The following is a 21,405-nucleotide window of genomic DNA, read 5'->3' on the forward strand; positions in this document are numbered from 1 at the left end:
TGGACAGCTAAAACTTCATAGCAGATACTGAATGAGTCTTGTTTCCTTTGTTGTACAGCTGTTCTGAAGGACTTGTTCTGTGCTGGTCCCCTTAGATCCGTTTGTGAATTGTCTCCTGGTGTCAGACCATCTGCAGATTGAACTTCTGTGATTTGTTTTCTTTTCCCTGTAGCAAACGCATACAGGGACTCCAGTGACGGCGACTGTGAGCACCATAGAGATTGAAGCTTTTAAGAGACAGCAGCAGACCCTTGCACCAGCAGGTAGGTTCCACAGGCACAATTCCACTTCCATCCTCTTCTTTTTTTTTTCGAAACAGTGATTGGAGCCCACTGTTCTGTAACTCTTGAAATACATTTTTGCCTCACCTTGGGAATCACCAGATCCTTAGGGCTATCTACTGTGACTGGTGCTGTGGGAGGAGTGCACTCCACTCCCAGTAGATGGGCCTGGATTTGGCAGGCATGGAGACATGGTTAGGTTGATTGTTCTAGCTGAGAAGATTGGAGATGGCCAACTTGAAGTCAGAGGGACTCTGCCCCTGGAGCATGTTCTTCATCAATGCTACACATGTACAGTAGTTGTAGCTTTCAGAGCTGATGTTGGAATCATGTGTAGTAGTGTGCTTTGTAAAACTGAACCCATTCCACTATACCCTGCCATAAATGGAATTTGAATATCACAGATTCGTCTAAGAGACCACGAATTGAAGTGGGCCGTCATGGGATGGTTTTTCAGCACCCGGGTGTGGCTTCAGGAGTTCCTCTTCAACAGCTAATGCCAACGGCACAAGGTACTGTGTCACCACATGCCAGTTGCACATTAATTTCACAAGGAGATGTTGGTGATGGAACTAGAAACTTGGGCTTCCAGCCTGCCAAGATCCTAGTCCCACCACACACTTCTCCATGTAAATTAATACTTGGTATGCAATGCCTGGTTTGTTTAAGGAGCTGAGTGACGGGCTCCAAAGGTGCATGTGGGCATGGAAATACGTCACAGGTGCTGATGCAAAATGGCCAATCTGAGAATTCTGGAACCGAACCAATGATTTATGAAAAGGAAACCACCTAATTGGAACGTCATGACAAATTTTTATTCATTAGTCATGCCAAACTTTAGAATATGTGTTAGAGTGAATGTGTTCTTAGAAAAAACTGAGTAGTATTTAGACTTTATGCTAGTTTTTTGGGTTGAATTCCATTAGCTCACCAGTCCTTTTTTTTTTTGAGCATACAAAATTTAGAAGACCTATAATGACATGCTCTTTTTTAGTTACTGTGCTCCAAATTTTAGTTACAGTCCTGTGCATGAAGTACTTTGTTGTTTATTGTAATGGTGATTTATTTTGTGATTGTGATGTGGTATTTTCAAGTGATGGTGTATTGTGGCAAAGTAAGTAACAAAACCGCTCCGCTGGCAGTCCATTTCCTCCTTCAGTCAACAGAGAGCATCGGACGCTTTCATCTCACCTGCCCGTCTCCTCTTGCCCTGCAGGTGGGATGCCTCCCACTCCCCAGACGGTGCAGCTGACGGGGCAGAAGCAGAGCCAGCAGCAGTACGACCCCTCCAAGGGCCCTCCCGTGCAGAACGCGGCCAGCCTGCACACGCCGCCGCCGCAGCTGCCGGCGCGCCTGCAGCCCGCCAACGTCCCCATGGCATCGCTGCCCGCCACCCTGCAGCTCCCGCAGCAGCAGCCTCAGCTCGTGGAACCTCCAGCCCAGCCGCAGATCCAGGTGAAGATCCAGCCCCAAAGCGTGCCCCTGGCGGCCGCTCCGCTCCCAGCGCCGCTGCAGCAGCAGGTGCCACCGGCAATCCACGTGCAAGGACAGACACCCGGCCAAGTGTCACAGCCACAGGCTGCGGTACAGCAACAGGTACGGGAGCCTCACTGGGGTGGGCGTGTCCAAACCTAAGAATGCTGTTGTCATCTTTTCATTCCACTGGACACTTTCCTTTCCAAAGTCCTTTCCTTGTAAAAATGCAGGTGTGTGTTTGTTATTAAATTAAAGTCTCCGTTATGTTCTGGTGTAGTGTACGCTAAGTATTGGATCCTCAACTGCTCAGTAACAAGTGTGTTTCTTGGGCAGACTGTGACTCTGACACGACCATCTGCAGATCCTGCTCAGAGTTCTCAGCGTCTTGCAGCAAATCCGCTGCCACCTACCTCATCCATTGCTCCAGCAGCGATCCCAGGCACAGCACCGCCTTCTCCGTACCCAGTGCAAACAAACAGGACCTCTCCAGCAACCAACAAGTCCCTGTCTCCTATTGCATCCAAGCCTCCTGGCTTAGCAGTAGCAGCAGCAGCAGCACCAAAAACACAAAGTCCAGCTCAGAATGCAGCAGTGTTGCCACAGGAAAACTCTCAAGACAAGCTGGCTGAGCAAGTCAAGCTGGTAAGATATTTTCTGTGTCATGCTTGTACACCTTTTCTTTTCCTGTCAATTCTTTTAATATAGTGGGAGCAATTGCTATTTTTCTCTAAGACTTCAGGTGCATTCTGCAGCTTCATTGTAAGTCTCTGTACTTCTTTTTAAGGAAAATCAAATCCATCAGCGGATAGCAGAACTGAGAAAGGAAGGTTTATGGTCCCCCAGGCGACTGCCTAAACTCCAAGAGGCTCCAAGACCAAAATCCCACTGGGATTATTTGCTGGAAGAAATGCAGTGGATGGCAACTGATTTTGCCCAGGAGAGAAAGTGGAAAATGGCAACTGCTAAGAAGGTACTTGGAAAACATTTTAGAACAATAAAGGTTGATATCACTCAGTTTGGTAACAAAGCTATTGAGATATCTTTTGCTACAGATAGAAGTAAAGGAAAGATGAGGCACTAACTTTTATCTCAAATGAGAAGTTATGTTTTCAGTTTTGGATATGGCACCTGAGACAGGCTGGATAATTGTATGGATTGTGCAAGTTGTACCAACAGTTTGTGGATTTTATTCCTCTGGAAATCAAATAGGTTATTTAGGAACCCATTCAATATCTTGACTGGGTTATATTTAAATAAATAAATGTCTGTCTCACAAATTAGTTATTTCCTGCCAATTAAGAGTAAATACAGAATTTGGTAAATAACTTCCATTGGGTGTGCTTGTCTGTCTAGTTCTTTTTTCTTAATCTCACAGAAAAAGAAGAATAAAGGCAGTAGTGGAAACACGATAGAGAGCTGTTTCCATAGGGGAAGAGAGCAGCACAGCAGGAATACAGTAGTGGAATGAAAATTCGTATGGTGTGAGATGAAATTATATAAAATCTATTAATTTACAGTAAGCAAGGGTTTTCTATGGATACCAGCAATGTTGCCTCTGTTTTTTGGATACATTTATGACCAATTTAGAGTAATGGAGAGAGCAACTGAAGGTCATTAGTTTAAATTGCCATGTTGTTTTCTACTGCTTATTCTGAAATTATGGAAACTCAGAAGCAAAGTATTGAAATAAGTGTGTTGTTTTGTACAATAAACATCTGCATTTTGAATGTAATTTAAATATGGATTTCCATTTGTGGCCAATGCTAGGTTTTTAAGAATAGGAGAAACAGGAAGGGCAAATGTGAAATGATCCTTCCCATGGCACTATGCTTCAGACTTCTGGAAGTTAATGTTTTAGGGACCTCCTGAGCTAAAGGTTGCAATCAAGTCAGTCTTAACAGCCATTGACTGGTCTTTCACTCATGTATGTACACTCTTTTTGAACTCATTTTTGCTTTGGTCTGTGACATTTTGTGCTGTGATTTCTATAATTTCATATGTGCTGTCTGAAAAAAGTTTTCTTTTGTGTGTTTGCTGCTAATTTCAGTGGAATTGTTTCTAATTTTTGTACTCAGAGAGTGAATTAAGAGTTTCCTACTTGACCGCGTAGTTATAGTTGTATGTTTTTTTCTTTGAGTTTCATGTCTGTTGCTTTACTGGCATGGTAAGAATTAGATATACTGGAGGTAAGTGCTATGTGTGTAAAGCTATGGTCTACATCTGGCTGCTGATAACCACTATAATGTTAAGAAATGCAATGATATGTATTTTGAGGTAACCTAATTCAGTATTTCATGGTATTTTAGATGGTAAGAACTGTGGCTCGTTACCATGAAGAAAAGAAGCTTAATGAAGAGCGAGCTAAAAGGGAAGAACAGAACAAACTGAGGAGGATTGCAGCGTCCATTGCTAGAGAAATAGAATATTTCTGGTCTAACATTGAGCAGGTAAAGTAGCCACTTACTAGGACTTGTATAATTTGTGGTGGTTTTCTCATGTTCAGTAGTTTATTTGTAAAATAAAAGTGCTTTATTAGACTTGCTTTGCATTTCAGGTTGTTGAAATTAAATTGCAAATTGAATTTCAAGAGAAAAGGAAAAAAGCTTTGAATTTCAAGAGATTTTCAAGGAAAGGTAATTGTATTCCATTTAATAAGAAATATAGTCTGAATTCTGAGGATGTTGTTTTGTATAATTTCACTCAGTGCAGGTTAATCTCAATGACAGTAAAAATGTGAGATGCTAATAATAGGTTGTGACTAGATCTGAATCATGGGTTATGAGTTTTTATGTTTTTGTGCTAGATTTTGTTAATACTTCTTGTGTTGTTTGAATATATTTAAAATTCCATGTAAGAAATGTAAAATTGCTAAGTGATGAATACATACAGCAAATGTAATAATTTTTCAGGTAAGGATACAAAAGAAGACCTTTATTTGGAAAAAGAAAGTGAAATGGTAAGTCTTTTTGTTTTTTGAAAAATCCATCAGATTATTTTAAATGTGGCTACATATGTAAAAAAGTTTTGGTAAAGATGATTTTTTTTTAAATACTTGGTGATGATAAGATTTCACTGTAGTTACTGACAAATGAACATTCAGTCACAAGCACAAGTACAATTTTTCTGTTCTGGATAGGAAGGGAGGTAGATTGTGGTTGGTACCTGTCTTTAGTGGCTGTGAATCATTCATTCTGAGATTGAAGACCAAAAAACTACAAATTAATTGCCAGGTTTGGGCAGAAGTTTCATCTACAGTAGCCAGGGTTAGACTTTGTGGGGCATGAAATGTGTTTTCAGGTGTTCAGCAGAGATTTATCTGCTGAGAGATGAAGGTGTATGTTACAGAATGGATCAAACTGAATGAAACTTGGATATCTTTCTCCCTGGATGAAATGCTATGGACTCCTCGGCTGTGCCTGTGCAATTGGAAAAAAATGGACAAGGGATCTGAGGCCCTGAGCCATCTGTTGTGGCACAGCTGATGCCCATGTGCTGAAATACTCCCCCTCCACCAAGCAGAATGCCTGCATCTGAATTTTCTGCTAGGAACAAGCCTTAGCACATGTTGTCAACCAAACTGTGGCCCAGCACTGGCTGTGAGATTTAATTGGCATAGGCTAAACAATTCTATGGAGTGCACTGGACAGCTGAGACAGCTGTAGGCTTGTGCCATATCCCTTTTTTATTGACTAGTGAAAAAATCCAGTCCTTGAGCCAACCAGGGTAAAAGTTTTATACCACAGCTGGACCTGAATGGTTTGACCCACAAGCAGTGGAAGTGGCTGATGGCACACTCCCATCAATTCAGAAGCACTGTTTCTGTTTTTGCATGACCAGGGAAGTGCTAATAGGTGTTAAGTGTCTATCAGCAAATGCTTTTGGGACTGCAAGGCATGTTTTGCTGTCTTTGAAAAACAAACAAAGCCCCCTGCTTCTCTTTTGTTTTCTATGATTTTAAATACTACAATTATTTAATGCTAGGGGGGTTCATCATCTGGAAGGAAAAGAAAGGCAAGCACATCTTTGACTGATGAGGAAGGTAAGTCACTTCTCAAAATATTGCATCCATAGCATAGTACATAAGCTGAATATTAAACCCACAGGTTTTCAGACTGTTACTGTGTGGGTGCAGTGTTTTTCACAAACCAAATACCAACCTTCATCTATTTCTTAGAGACGTTAGATAGTCAATTAAATAGTAAATTATCCCTAAAAGAGTTCCAGTGAAAATTTGAAAATAACATTTTCCCCAAAATTATACTGCCACCATTACTGGTGGATTTTAATTCTTTCTGTCCTCATTACTTTGTTTGTCAGGCCTTACTAATGGTCTTGAAGTTCTTTTGAGGATTTTAGACTGAAATGCCCATGTGCTTTGGGTCCTTTCTTGTGGTGACAACTCTGTCATGTTCCTGAGAAAGGAACTCTCCTATTTAAAGCTACAGAACAACCTGTGTTGAACATTGTCAATCAACACTTAATTGCCTTCTGTCCTGGGGCAGAAGTGCTTCTCTCCTGTTCATTTATCTTTTAAATACTGCATATGGTTGCTTTCAGATTATCTTGTTTTCCTTACATATTTAATTCTTTTTAAATCCTGCAGACTTAGAATGTTCTGTGCTCATTCAGTGCAGGGGTATAGAATTACAAACCTCCTGAGTTATTGTATGGTTTTAATCCAAGATTTGCACTTGTTTTTCTTGTAGTTGAAGATGAAGAAGAAACAATTGAAGAACAAGAAGCTAAAGAAGGAAACATAAACCATCAAACTGAATTGTCTAATCTAGCCAAAGAAGGTAGGCATGTGGCTTGATTCTTCTCTGGTTTGGGCTCTGAGACAACAGCTAGAAAAACACAGCACTTGTTATATTTGTAAAGAGGATTAGAGGTGGGAAATTGAGTGCATTCAGATGTTCAGTCCTGTGTAGTCTGTATTTATTTTTTTACTGTTTGGAAAGCTGCAGCAGTTTATGGGATGATGATGGACATCTGCACTTCATAAAGCTGTCCTAGTTATCACACAAGGTGGCTTGAAAAGAAGTAGTTCTCTAGTGAAGCACTGCATTAAAACCTTACACCAAGACTCTCAGCCCGAGTTCTAGGAGTGCAGGACAAACACTTCACACCAGGGTTGTATCAGATTGAACATGGATGTTTTATCATCAGCTGGATGTTTTATCATCAGCTGTCTTGGGTATCTCAGAAGGGTTTTGTGACTGACTTGGTAGGTCTGAAAGGGCACTTAAGTGCTGACGTTGAAGGGGGCTGTGAATGATTGAAGATAAGGGGCTTTTAGGTACAGTACTCTGGCTAACAGCTCTCATTAGCAATGTAATTGCTAATTGTAGCTATGCTGAGCTTGATGTGTGCAAAGTATCCCATAGAGATGTGTCACTCACTCTGGTAAAAGCAGATTTTTTGAGGCAGGCTGCCCATTAGGCTGAGCATGCCTGGCAATGAACATGCAGTTTCCAAATCTGTTTGTTTGGTCTGTTCGGCAGCTTAGTGGCTGCAGTGAACTGGCCAGTTGGAGGGATTATAACCCTTGGCCAGTCAGCCAAGTTCCTAATGAGAATGTTTGCTGATTGATTGGCCATTGCCAGCATGTACATTCATGTAATTTAGCTCAGGCAAGGGATCCTGGAATTACAGCTCAGTTTTGAAACTCAGTTTTGAAACTTTTGAGGTCTTGCATTGTCTTCCAACTACTCAGCTGGATTTGATGCCCCTACCTTCCCAACTGGGGGTTTACTGAGGGTTGTAGGGTGTGTTTGTGATACAGTAAAAAGCAAAATATGAGAGCAAACTGCTTGGTGTAATGCCAAATGTTCTCTGTAATCAAGGTTATTAAATAAATACTGCCATCATTCACTTAATAATTACCTCTAAAGTTAACTTCTGATTAGAGAACTGGCTTTTTGCAATTATGAAGAATGTAATGAGTTTATAATTAATAGTATCTATTGCTCCAAGTGTTGGTATTTTTAAACTTCCATCCTTTAATAACCTTCAGCTGAATTGCCTCTGGAAGATTTGGTAAAGATGTATGAAGGTGCCTTTGCAGAAAATTTTCACTGGCCCCAGCCGAAGCCTGACAGTGAAGAGGAGAGCAGTGAGGAAGGTAAATGAGTCTAAGTTCAGAAGGAGTTGTGCTGATTTACAGGGTGAAATAATTTGCTTAGCTCTTCAGGACTCTGTGAAAAGACATTTTGTTCTAGGGTAAAACACATATTGAGTGAATCGAACTTAAGATTTCTCAGTTTGTGAAAAGAGGGCAGTGTTTGCCTGTCTTAAAGTGAAGATGTGTGAGATTTTCAAGAACAATACAGAAGCCTCTCTACCCTGAATTGTTCGTAGGTAGCTATGATTGCACCTCTGTTCTATGCTGACATGATGACAGAACTGCATACTTGAAGATAGGTTTTAAATAGAATGAGGGGACCTCTCTAGAAGTTGTGAAAAGCTAATGGTCATGTTAGCCTAGCTAATGTGAATGTCCAGAACATGTACATGAACCTGAGCTTAGACTATTTGCATTTTACTAGCTTGAAAATCATAGAATTGCTTTTAAAATGTAGCTACCTCCTTTGGACCTGTGTCTGAATCCTGGTTATCTCAGTTCCTTTGTGTAACTGCTACCGAAGTTTTATTTTAGATACCACTGTAATTTCTCTCTCTCCCCTAGAAATGGAAGACCACATGTCTGATAGGGAAAGTGTCCAGAAAGAAGTTGTCCTCATAGACTCCCTTCTCAGCATTGACCAGTACAAGGGTGTGGACAGATCGAGTCCTCCCAAGAAGCACATGCGTGACATAGCAGAAGTTGCTGCTGCAGCAGAGATGTTGCTACCTAAAGGCAGCTCCAGGATAACAACAGCAGTAAGAATCCCTATTTTCTGCTACTCTGTGTGCTGATGTTTACATAAAGAACGCTTTCTTCTTTGTTATTTTGTAGCTTTTAGCAAGAAATTACATTTATTTTTAGTTTCCTGTAGAATGTTTATGCTTTATGCCATGCTCTGTGAATTTAGCTCAGGAAAAAATATTACATTATTTACATTACAGGTCAAATACAACACTCCATCACTGTTGTATGGGTCTCTCAGAGAATATCAGAAGATTGGGCTGGATTGGCTGGCAAAGCTGTACAGGAAGAATCTCAATGGCATCCTGGCAGATGAAGCAGGGCTTGGAAAAACAGTGCAAATTATTGCCTTTTTTGCCCATTTGGCTTGTAATGAAGGTAAGTTCACTTGGTTAACAGTTGTAGACAGGTTCTTGGCCAGCATTATCTTTGTGAATTTTAGCCTAGGGTCATTTTTTTTCCCCGACTGAACCATGTCAAGCTTTAGTTACTGATAGGAGTAAGATTGTGTCAGAATAACTTTCTGATATTTTGTGACAAGGGTGCTATCTAGTCAAGTATAGTGTGTGATCAACCTGTTACCCTCTAGAGATTCTTCTGAACACTTCTAAATTCTTACTAGTACAGAAAAGCTTTACAAGTTATTTAATGGCCAGGAGTAGATTAGTTGTTAAAATACCTCTGTTTGTTGTTATTGGATCTCACTTCTAATGATTAATTTAGTGCAATACATTTTAAAAACCAAGGGAGAATATAAGCCACATGCATTGTAAGGAGTCTCTTTCCAGTGTTAACTGCTGTGTTTCCCTTCTGTAGGGAACTGGGGTCCTCACCTTGTTGTTGTCCGGAGCTGTAACATATTGAAATGGGAGCTGGAATTGAAACGCTGGTGCCCGGGCTTGAAAATACTTCTCTACTTTGGGAGCCAAAGAGAGCTTAGGGCAAAAAGACAGGTGCTGTATTTTGCAGCTCTTACACTCTTGCCTGAGACATTTATCCTGTATATATCTTTCTTATTTGTCTTTTTTAAATGAAGAAGTAGCTGGTTGTAAGAGATTTGAGAGTTCTGCCTTAACTTTTCCATCTCATCCTGTCTTTCCTTTTCCATAGGAGTGGACAGAACCCAACAGCTTCAATGTGTGCATCACTTCCTACAAGCAGCTGTTCAAAGGCCACACAGCCTTCATGAAAATGCGATGGAAATATTTAATAGTAGATGAGATGCAGCAAATAAAGAATATGACTGAGAAACACTGGGAGGCGCTTTTCAGTCTCCGCAGGTACAGAGCAGAGAATTGATTTCCTGCTGGCAGTGGGTTTTTCTCTTTTCATGGCATGCAGTTCTCTTCTTAACAGAAAACTGATTTAAAAATGCCCTTTTGACTTTGGTCTGCCCAAATTCCTGAGCAATGTGCACCCATACGGAAGTGCTTTTATTTGAAACAATCAGAAATGCGTGAGATCTTTTTGTTTCCACTGTCATATTGCTGTAATTCTTTTTTTGCTGATATTCTGTGCTCCCAAACAGATTCCCTTGTGTGTTTTGATACTCTGCAATGAAGAGGCTATTTGGTGGTATATTCAAGATTGAAAAGATACTTTATCATAGGTTTAATTTTATTATATCTACATAATTCATCTGTGTATCTCACAAACATAAAGGCATAGTAATCAGTCAATTAAAAATCTTCTTCTGTTCACAGCCAGCATCGTTTACTTCTGATAGACACTCCTTTGCATAACACATTGATGGAGCTGTGGACCATGGTACATTTTTTGATTCCGGGAATTTCCAGACCTTACCTGGATTTTCCAGTAAAAGCACCTAATGAGGAGAACCAGGATTATTGCCATAAACTGGTCATCAGGTTGCACAGAGTATGTTGTCATTTTTTCTCATGTGTCCTACTACAGCAGTACTGTTGAGGAGAGGAGAAATAAAAGTATGTGGTTCAGATCAGAATTTGTCTCCTTTCTTAACACTTTTTTCAGTTTAGACAGAAAATCCTGCTGAAAGCAGAGGGTTCTGCTGCCAGAAGAGTGTGAAGATTTCTTTTAAAAATAGTATAAGGCTCAGATTTTGAAGAATGACATGCAGAAATTAAAGAGCAAATTAATGTCTATACAACTGTGTGCATAGCAGAATGATTATATATAGCATATGCAGTTTATCACATCAAATCTGTTAGGTGTGAATAAGTTAAGCTTCCTGTTGTAAACTCTTTGAAGTGAGAATTTATTTTTCCCTCTCAAATCTGAAACATTTCAGATGATTCAGCCATTTATTTTGCGGAGATCAAAGAGGGATGTTGAAAAGCAGCTCACAAAGAAATATGAACACGTGCTCAAGTGCCGTCTGTCTAGTCGACAAAAAGCCATGTATGAGGATGTCATATTGCAGCCAGGGTAAGGGCTTGGCACAGTAAATATCAAATGCTGTCACTTTAAGTGCTTAAGCAAGGAAAGAAATGATTGTCATGGGGGGAAGTGTTTTAGTGTTTCTCTGAAATTTTCCGTTATGACCTGTGAATAAAATGTGATTGCATTATGGACTAGAATTACAGCAGGTGATGTTATGGCCTTGTGAAAAACATGCTTTTACCTCTGGAGCCTAAGAATTGAGTTATGATGGTCAGGTCTTCTGCTGCATTGTCTTAACATTTGTCTCTAATGAGTGGTTCTTCATTTTTTTGAAGCCCAGAGTTTTTCCTCGCCACACCCCTTCCAGTAGTAATTGAGAGGTGCAGGGGTGAAACAGAAACAAAGCAGGGAGAGGATGGGGAGCTGGGTAGGTTGTATTTGTTTGTAAGGCAGCACTGGGTCTTTAAGCCTCACTTTTCCAAGTTTACTTTTGGTACAGTGCTGCTTAAAATACTGCAGAAGACCTTGGTGAAATCTAAACTTGTTCTTAAACTTTTGCATAACATACTGCATTGCTCATTCTCACTTTGCTGATTTAGGGTCATCTCCATAAAAGCTGCACATAAATCAATGTCTTTCTATATAATTTATTTGGTAGAACCCAGGAAGCCCTCAAAAGTGGACACTTCATCAGTGTCCTGCATGTCCTGATGCAGCTGCAGAGGATTTGTAACCACCCTGATCTGATAAACCCCCGGCTTTCAAGCTCCTCTTTTGTATCAGAAACACTGGAATACAGAACAGCCTCTCTGGTGCTGCGAGCCCTGGAAAGGGATATTTGGAAGGTCAGTGGAAGAGTTACGGTTTTTCCTCTCTTAGTGCCCTGGCAGAATTTCAGTGCTTTCTATTGTTTTCTTATATGTGATAAGTCTTCCTGAAGGAATTCACTCTTCCATAACTGTGGCTACCAAGTGTGTTCTTGCTGCATCTCTTTTTTGGTCGCAGTGGTTTGAACTTTTCAAGTGGTTTGTAAACAGTAATTTTTCATGAACTACTTGGTCAAGGAGAAATTACCTTTGCTTTCATCATGTTTGCAGGAATTTTCCAGCACTGGAGTCACTCTGGGTAGCACTGTGCTTATTTATGGCATTCTGCAATTTTCTTTTTGCTTTCACTAGCTGAAGGAAAACAAGACTTACTCTTTTTCACGTAACAGTAAACATTCTGTTACAATGACTAAATTGGTACCCTTCTGTCAATCCATTTGAATTACCAGTGTTTCTGTTATTGTTAAACAAGTGATCCCACTCCTTGACAGGTTAAAAAATATAAAAGAAGTATGAGTAATGGAGCAGCTGACATTTTTTGTTTCATTTTATTTCTATCCTTCCTATTTTTCTGCTCATAAATTATAGTTTGGCATTAAAGCTTGATAGTTAACCTTCAAAGAGTTCTATTTAATTCTTTGGAAACTGTGATATATGAAGAATTATTAAATGTGTTTTGCTTTAATTTCCATAACTGGATAAAGATTTCAGTTCTTTTTCTTCTAATGCTTAAAATGGAACTGTCAGTTTAAGATTTATTTCCAAGGTTTCTAGACAGTTTTGGCTAATAATGAATAGTTTATTTCTTAAACTTACACTATTTATTTCCAGTTAAAAAGTAAATATACAGAAATTTAATTCAACATTGAATATAAAGAGGACTTGACTGTTTGGGTTGTGACACAAAACAAACAATTTTCTGAAATCCCTAGGAATTGGACCTGTCTCTTTTCGATCTCATTGGAATGGAAGACAAAATGACTCATTATGAAGCACAAATGTTGCCAAAACAAAAGGTTACTAGAAAGCTGATTGAAGAAATATACAGCTCCCCATCACCACCGGCGAGGCCCAACCCAGTGAAGCTCAAACCAAGCAGGTATGTACAACTGCACTCCTTCTAAGCTAGAATTACAGCAGGAAAAGGTGGTTGTGCTGCAAACTTTACTGAGTTCTCCCCAATGGGATTCACACAAAACCTCAGGCTTACCTTCGCATTTAATTTTTCTCCTTTTGAGTTTACCTCTGAAAATAAGAATTCTGTTCTTTGAGGCCTGCAATTCCATCTGAAGTTTGTTGATGGATTTCCTGTAGTCCTTACTTCAGCAGCAGATGAGCTTTGTTCTTAGACCTTGTTTATGGCAATTGAGTGTTGTTTTGCAGAATTAGCATGAGGATAATTCAAGGCTAAGTTAGGCCTGCAGTGTCAGCTGTGCTCTCATTGTTATGGAAGAGACATAGGAAGTTTCATAGCAGTACATTTTTTGAACTATTTTTCTTCTACAGCAATAGTTTTCTCAAAGTAATGTAGAACTGTTTTTCTAAAGCAAGAGAGCTGCCTGATGACCTGCAGCATGTTCATGTCTCTCTGGAGATTATATGGGAGCCCTTTTTTTCAGATATCTTCAGATACATCTTTTCCCAGATATTGACCTAACCTCTTTGAGATTCTGAAGCATCCTGCATTAAACTGGGTGTATGGCAGTGAAAGTTTTCTTTGTTGGATTTAGCAAAATCACTTTCTACAATGTTTACTCAGGAAGCCTGTGAAGGCTTCAGCCATCTGCAGGAAGATCAGCACCTGACTCGACCAGTTTATATGCTCCTCAGGGGACAGAGTTTGTTTCTAAAGACCAAACTATGATCTTCCTATAGGCTTTGACTTTTCCTGCCCTTGCCAGGTTGTTCCAGCCCGTTCAGTATGGTCAGAAGCCCGAGGGCAGGACTGTGGTTTTCCCAAGCACTCAAGTCCAGCGCACGGTGACCACGGCGACGGTGACTCAGCAGGGACAAGTGCGAGGCAGATCCCCCATAGCCACGGTGTCTTCAAATCCAGGTAAGGGAGTCTGTGCCACCCTGGTCACCTGCACCTCAGCTTAGACAGATACAAGTTAGTCTGTTTAATAGAACTCCATTTCCCTCTAGCCTATTGGTCTAGAATACTAATGGCTTAAAAGTACCAACAGACTAATTGCCAGAAAAATTCCCCACCAGTTTCTCCAGTATGATCTGCCAGTATAATGTTTTGTGTAACCTGTTAGCATATGGAGTATGCCACAGTTGGTATTTAAACCCCGAAGACGAGTAATGTTCTGTCAAAGATGGGGATGTGCTTCTCTGTATTTATTTAGCCTTTAAACAATGTTTTCCAAGTAGATAATGTTGTAAAAATAGGATGGAGTAAGAGGTGTGGCTAGAAATCCCAGCCTGTAAGGACAAAGCCGTTCTCGTAGCCGTTTGATTATCCTGTTGGAAGGTTTCTTTTTAATGCAGCTTGTTTAAAAGAGTGGAATTAAAGCCTCTAACAGCTTGCACAAACAACCCTTATTGATTGCAGCTGCAGCAGCACAGTTTCAGACAACTCAGGCTTCCACCAGTGCTCCAAGACACCAGCCCGCAGCGACCTTCACCACAGCAACTAGCACAGCCAACCCTGTGAAACCGCGGGGCCAGACCTCTGCGCCGGCCCCGCAGCCGGGCCAGCCCCAGCCACAGCCACAGCCACAGCCACAGCCCCCCCCGCACACCATCCAACAGAGTGTGCTGCCTCAGAGGCTCGTACTGACCTCTCAGGCCCAGGCACGGTTGCCTAGTAAGTGGCCTCCCCTTTCAAGGTTTCTCCCACCTTTGTACTACAATGAGGTTAAGTTACTAGGCACCCTAAAATGTGTACAGAATCGTTGTTTTTTTTTCACTCTTCTGATTACCCTTGCTCAGTACGTTGCTTATGACCAAGGAAAATCGAAAATTGGATAAGAAACAATAGAATTGCTGTGGACATACATTAGCGGTGTCAACTTAATCTCCTATTTCTGCATGTTTCTTCTGCTGGCAAGACTTCCTTCAGACCAAATGTTTTAGCTCTCTCCTAATTATTCCTTTCATGTTAAACACTAATCCATCTGCTAAAGGCCTCTCTGGCAGAGAGGAGCGTCGCCACTGTTAGGCAGAGAAAAGCGATGAGGCTTTGCTTTAAGGTTGTATGTGCACTGCCTATTAGCATGTGTAGAGAGTACTGAGCACTGATGTATTAATTTTATCTCTGGGGTAATGCACTGCCTTTACAAAAGCTGAATTTTCACACCAGTATTTTCTCAATATCGTAAAGCTTAATGCTGAAATGCCTCTAACCTTTCTGCATTTAAATCACAAAAAGCTTGGCCCTTGCCACTTCAGAGCTTTTTGGTTTGTCTAAATGCAGATTGCTTAAAATAAATCCTGTTTTATCAGCAAATTGCGAACGTGTATTTAATGTGCCACACATAGGAATGTTTTAATTCCTTCCTCAAACCTTCCTTCATGCTCTTGAAAAGGCAGTGAAAATCACTTTAATGTCTATACTTGTTCTGTTGCAAAGTGTCACATGAGTTTTCAGGTAGCTCCTAACTTTTTTGCTAATGAAAGTGGTAATTTCTAAAATGTTGATGTTCTTACCCTTTAAACAATCAGCTTCTTTCCAGTTTGTCCAACAAATATAGAAAGCAATACCTGCTTAACTTTTATATGACACTTTTGATGCACTAAGTATAATTATGCATGGAAGGCGCTTCAGCACCAGTTTACTAACCAAAATGTAGAATTGTGAATATTGAACAACTGCCTCCCACTTGGATTTTTTTAATGCCTGTTTCCCTCCTTAACAGGTGGTGAGGTAGTAAAAATAGCCCAGCTGGCTTCTATAGCAGGAGCACAAGGCAGGATTGCTCAGCCAGAGACCCCAGTGACTCTGCAGTTCCAAGGGAACAAGTTCACTTTGTCACACAGTCAACTCCGCCAGCTCACGGCAGGGCAGCCCCTGCAGCTACAAGGTACATTCTTCAACACAGGCATTTTCCATTATTCAGGGTGCTCATGTTTTCCTATGGGCACCATGTTCCTTATTCCTGGAGATTTTTCCATGCCCAGTGCTTATACTGTGCTGTTCTTCCTATTTTCTGTGAGCCAAGGTAGCTCTAGTTTGAAAAATAAATGCCTGTCAAGTGTGAGACACGGTTACTTTCTTTTTCTGTATTGTATTTCAAAAATGTTATTTTATTTGTTTTCACACCCATGCAGTGCAGCTAAAGTAAGGTGAGGCATTATTTGATAAAACACCCTGCTGAGCAGGAACAGAAAAACTGAGAACATTCTTGGTTTATTCTGAAATTGTGTAAATAATACTTGAAGATTGGCATGTTTCTGAATTTGGCCTAACTATAGCCCTGAGCTGAATGCTTTATCTACAATATATTTTGTTCTCAAATCTTGCTGACAAATTTAGGAGATCCTGCACATCTTGTGGCCAACAAAATAAATGGAAGGAATGTTAAATGAAGATGCTTTTTTTTTGTTTGATTGGATTTTGTCCAAATTCTGTATAAATACCTAGATTAGAATGATACTCCTATGACATGAAACTCCTCTTCAGCTGTGAATACTTGGGTGTTTCCCTCCTTTTTTTGGCAGATCAGTGTAATGAGCATGTCTGGTAGAATTTAACATAGTTCGAAGCAGTAATGATCAGCTTGCAACAGTAGATTTTGCTAGAGAACACTGATTCTTTTCCACCCTAATATGTGTTAAAATCCTCCACTGCAGGAAGTGTCCTTCAGATTGTGTCAGCCCCTGGGCAGCAGTACCTGAGGCCTCAGGGCCCCGTGGTCATGCAGACGGTTTCCCAAGCAGGAACTGTGCAGAATGCCCTGAATGCTTTAGGAAACCAGCACCAGGCAGGTGTCCCATCTTCCACTGCAGTCACACAGCAAGGTGGGTTTTCCAGCCTGAAGAAATGTCTCTGTTGAAATATTCAATTGCTAAAATTGAATTTGTATATAACTCCAAATTGCTGCAGGTCATAATTCTGTAAGCTGAGCTCAGAATTGGGTAAACTATGAGGCAAATCCTTCCAGTTTATGCTTGGTGTGTGCTGGAAATTTAAGAAAACTTTAGTGCAAACTTTTGAAAGCATGTGACTTAATTATAGTTTTTTGGATTTTTTTTAACTTGTTTCACCTTTGGTCAATATTTTTTGGGAAGAACGAAATTTGAAATACTTTGTTAATTTTTGCAAGGAAAAATCAAGGGTGATAATTTTTTATACTGCAGAGTATGTCTAGTTATTCTCTCCATTTTTTCCACATTGATTTTACTTTTATCTAATTTCTTTTACTTCTCTAGCTGATCAAGCTACAGTTTTCCATTTCCCCCTGCAAATGTTGCTTAGGTATTTGGTGCCTTGCTGTAAATGAGATCATTTCCTTGCTTAAAAACACAACCAATATGTTGATCAAAAATAATGGAGAAATTAATGAATTTACAACAAAACAGCAGACTGAAGATAGATATAACACTAGGAGTTCATTCCGTGAAAATGACCATGTGCTGTAATTTTCTTGGGATATAAAAAACCATTTCTTCAAAATGATGTGATGTTCTTACACAGTGTAGTTAACTGTCGAGGTAAACATCTACTAACAGCTGAAATCACAAAAATGCTACTGAGATTCCATCATGTGATTTCACCAATTTGTTGATACACTCAATTGATGTGTTTTCTGAAAAATCTTAGATGGTTTTCTCAAGACAAGTTAAAACAATCTTTTCCTGAATTAGAACATCTCCTATTTTATATTGTGTTAATATGAACATTTTCTAAATGTCAATGTGTATTGCACCATACGTGACATTTTGAATAAAGTACAAATGGAGCACTGCACTTTGCTTTGTAGAAAGCAAAGTAAAATTCCACTGATCTCTCTTGGATTTTTGTGAGAACAGTTAGTGTAAGTATGTGTCAGAGATCTGATGTGTGACAAGGTACAAATTTGCAATACTCAAGGGACATTTAGGCTAAAAATTTGTCTACAGTAATGATATGTTACAGCTATGAAATGTCTACTTGTTGAAAATAATAAAGAGACCTATTTTCAGATGAATGAATATATAAACACAAGGTTTATCCTCAGTTTGTATTCCAGGTAGAGCTGCAGTTACTAATTTGCCATCTGGTGACATGGGAGCAGTGTTAAAACCAGCACCTTTACATGGACAGTCACAGGTACTCAATTTTTATTTTCTTGTGGAAACACAACTTTTCAGATTCAATATTAAGTCTGTGTAATAGTTGAAAGCTATAATTTGCAAAGCTGGAGTTAATTGGAAACTTTGATAATTACAGGGTAGGTAAATATCCCAACTTCTGTCCATGGTTCAGGTTGACAGATCTGAGGCATTTGCATTTGTAATCCACAGATACAAAAGACAGTGTATAAAAGCAGCTGACAGCTTTCTGCTGTGATTGACAGCTTCTTGTAACTGTAATATATTTTAATTATGTACTAATGCATAAATTAAAAAGTCATGTGGGTTTTTTTTGGTGTTTTGAACACAATGACAACTGGGAAAATTTTTATAGCTTTCTACTCCTAACAAGTTTTTAGAAAAGATACTCAAGGAACCTACAAAGCATAGGAAAACATTAAGTATATGTCAAAAGCTATGAAAATGTACTTTTTAAAAGGAAGAAAATACTAAACTAGAGCTAGAATTGACTCTTTAATATGAACTGAATTCAACTGTAGCCTTCAGATTATATCTGAAATGTACACCTTTAGTACTTGGTCTAAATAGTAGTTCTACTCTAAGATCTATACTCTGATCCTGATAATTTCATTCTAAAGAACCTCAAGTCCCTCATTTATTGTGATGAGCAGCAGATGTGATTTTCTTTCACCTTCTCTCGGCAAAGGAGACGTACGAGGAGAAGAACCGACTCTTGAAGGAGCGCCTGGACAGGATCTTCAACGGCAACGAGCGCCGCTGCTCGCGGGCCCCGATGTACGGCCGGGACGTGCTGAGTGCTTGCTCCCTGGCTGGGCACAGAAAGCTCTCCCAGCTGCCTTCCAGTGAAGGCAACAGCTGGAGGTGGGCTGGCTTTGTCAACTGCTGCCTTTCCTCAAGTGCCTCCGGAGGCCCGAGTAACCCCTTGAGGGAAATGATCCTGGGTTTGGTTCGCAAACAGGAATCTCTAAAGGATCTTGTTAACAGGTAATGTGTGACTCTGCCTAACAAACCTTTACCATCTAGTTATTTCTAAATCACTTTTCAGAAAGGCTTAAAACCTTGTTTCGGTTGATGAGCTTATTTGGTTTAGACTGGTTTATTTAACAGTAAATGATGTGCAGCATGGAAGTAAAAATGAGACACTTCTGTTTCCTTTGGATCTTTATAAATAAATGTTTTCAGTGCTTCTTTCCTAATTTCAAGCCCAAGTTCAACTGACCATACTTAGGCCTACATTCTTATGCTTTGTGTTTACTTGAATAGGTACCGCTTGGACTCAGCTAACAAGAGTTAAGACCCAGAGGTGCAGGCAGAAGCTAGTTTAGCCAAGACTGACTTTTATTGCTGTGCCTGTGATTACTGATGATCATTTTGTGTGTAGCTTTTAAAATCAGTATTTCCTTGTTTTGATGCCTTTCACAGGGCTCTCTTCGTGTTGCCAGCTGCAGTTGCTGCTCCACCATATTTCTGTGTAGCAAATCCTCCCCCTTCATACAGTCATAGACTGAAACTCCTTAAGCACAGCCTGAGGCAGAAGGCAGCTCCACACCTGCATCAGTTGCAACAGCTGACAACTCCTCACTTGCTGCAGTTCCCTGACCTCCGGCTGGTGCAGTATGACTCAGGTAAAGGACATTTGCTGACAAGATTTCATTAATTTCCTCTATCACATGAATGGAATGTCTATATAAAACCATTTTTGGTTTTTCTGTTTGAATTATAGGAAAATTAGAAGCTCTTGCTGTCTTGCTTCAGAAGTTAAAATCTGAAGGGCGCCGTGTGCTGATTTTGTCGCAGATGATTCTGATGCTGGACATCCTGGAGTTGTTCCTGAATTTCCATTTCCTCACCTTTGTGAGGATTGATGAATATGCCAGCCAGGAACAACGGCAGGTGAGCGTGCCCTACCAACTGCCCACTGGTACAGCAACATGTGCTGCCCAGGCTTTTATACACTACAGCAGGGAAAGGAAATTTGCCTTGTTTTGTACTCAGTTTGAAACACTTGGTATGTTTTTATCCATATTTTTATTAGGCTGTAGTGTTTTGGTATTTTATTTTGATGTATGGTTTATCTAGTCCTTGCTTTTATTCTGTTTATGTAGGAGCTGATGAAAATTTTCAACAGAGACAAGCGCATTTTCTGTGCCATCCTCTCCTCTCACAGCCGTTCCACGGGAGTCAATCTTGTCGAGGCAGACACTGTTGTGTTCTATGACAATGATCTGAACCCAGTGATGGATGCTAAAGCTCAGGAATGGTGTGACAGAATTGGGAGATGTAAAGATATCCATATATACAGGTGATGGTGACAGTCAGCAGCTGCTCTTTAACATGTTTTAGTGTGAGGTTAGTTCAGATAGTGCTGCCCTGTATGATCTGGAATAAAGTGGCAACAGTGCTGAAAGCCACCTCCCTTCAATAAAAAATATGTCAGGATATCCTATGAAAAAGTTGGGGGGGACGGTTATCACCAAATATAATAAATGAATCATACCTGCATGGGTTTTCTTATGGGATACTTTCCATTGTTGATTTTTTTTTTCTTATTACATAAATTATGAAAAAAAAGCTCTAAAGTAGGGATGGTAGTGTGTTTTTTTCTGGGCCTGTACTATAACTGCTACATACTTCCATATTTTAAGTGTTTAGTGGTGCATCTCTCCAAGGACAGTTTGTCTTTTTGTTTCTGAAAGCTGGTTTGGAAATGTCTTACCAGATTTCTATCTTTTTTCCACTTTTTTTTAGGCTTGTCAGTGGTAATTCTGTAGAAGAAAAACTTTTGAAAAATGGCACAAAGGACTTGATCAGAGAAGTAGCTGCTCAGGGAAATGACTATTCAATGGCCTTTTTAACTCAGGTAAGTTAATATTCAGAATGCATTGAAACACCCATGTTGCAGTGTTTTATGAATTCAAGCATCTGTGTTGGAGTGTTTAATAGCAGTTTAGTAGAAGTCTGTCTGGGCTAGAATTAATAAGGAAGCATATTGGATTTCATGATTGCTTGAACTCTCAGTGTTGGGACTACATTCTTTCAAATACTGTCCATCTGTTTCATTCTGTTATTTGCATAGTGATGCACAGACGTCACCCATGACTTGATATATTGTGTTTTCTTCACCCTGCTGCAAAATTTTGCAGAGGGCGAAGATCTCAATAGCTTTAAAAATGTGAAATAAGTTTGGATATTTAGAGAGATAGGCTCTGAATTGCTGCTCTGAAGATACATGAGACAGTAAATGCGCTGGTGAAGCCAGACTCTCCTAGCTGGCACTCTTGATATAGAAAAAAATTTGTATGCTCCCAAAAACTGAGTGTATTTCTCTTTTTCC

The 21,405-nt window shown here is 40.0% G+C and overlaps 1 protein-coding gene across 1 annotated transcript in view; it reads left to right on the forward strand.

Annotated features, from left to right (window-relative positions):
- EP400 (E1A binding protein p400) overlaps positions 1–21,405 on the forward strand; it is a 44,647-nt gene that overhangs the window by 6,989 nt on the left and 16,253 nt on the right. Inside the window, exons 2-29 of the mRNA XM_062504049.1 lie at positions 173–263; positions 686–793; positions 1,498–1,877; positions 2,091–2,399; positions 2,542–2,727; positions 4,064–4,204; positions 4,312–4,440; positions 5,739–5,796; positions 6,464–6,553; positions 7,771–7,878; positions 8,443–8,636; positions 8,823–9,000; positions 9,439–9,575; positions 9,733–9,902; positions 10,326–10,500; positions 10,892–11,028; positions 11,642–11,828; positions 12,743–12,909; positions 13,712–13,866; positions 14,368–14,622; positions 15,674–15,838; positions 16,608–16,775; positions 17,975–18,066; positions 18,760–19,055; positions 19,494–19,696; positions 19,795–19,964; positions 20,177–20,373; positions 20,820–20,931. Coding sequence (XP_062360033.1) covers positions 173–263; positions 686–793; positions 1,498–1,877; positions 2,091–2,399; positions 2,542–2,727; positions 4,064–4,204; positions 4,312–4,440; positions 5,739–5,796; positions 6,464–6,553; positions 7,771–7,878; positions 8,443–8,636; positions 8,823–9,000; positions 9,439–9,575; positions 9,733–9,902; positions 10,326–10,500; positions 10,892–11,028; positions 11,642–11,828; positions 12,743–12,909; positions 13,712–13,866; positions 14,368–14,622; positions 15,674–15,838; positions 16,608–16,775; positions 17,975–18,066; positions 18,760–19,055; positions 19,494–19,696; positions 19,795–19,964; positions 20,177–20,373; positions 20,820–20,931 — 4,758 coding nt within the window. The remainder of the gene's footprint in view (positions 1–172; positions 264–685; positions 794–1,497; positions 1,878–2,090; positions 2,400–2,541; positions 2,728–4,063; positions 4,205–4,311; positions 4,441–5,738; positions 5,797–6,463; positions 6,554–7,770; positions 7,879–8,442; positions 8,637–8,822; positions 9,001–9,438; positions 9,576–9,732; positions 9,903–10,325; positions 10,501–10,891; positions 11,029–11,641; positions 11,829–12,742; positions 12,910–13,711; positions 13,867–14,367; positions 14,623–15,673; positions 15,839–16,607; positions 16,776–17,974; positions 18,067–18,759; positions 19,056–19,493; positions 19,697–19,794; positions 19,965–20,176; positions 20,374–20,819; positions 20,932–21,405) is intronic.

This window comes from Cinclus cinclus, chromosome 17 (genome assembly GCF_963662255.1).
Source record: "Cinclus cinclus chromosome 17, bCinCin1.1, whole genome shotgun sequence".
NCBI classification, from domain to species: Eukaryota; Metazoa; Chordata; class Aves; order Passeriformes; family Cinclidae; genus Cinclus; species Cinclus cinclus.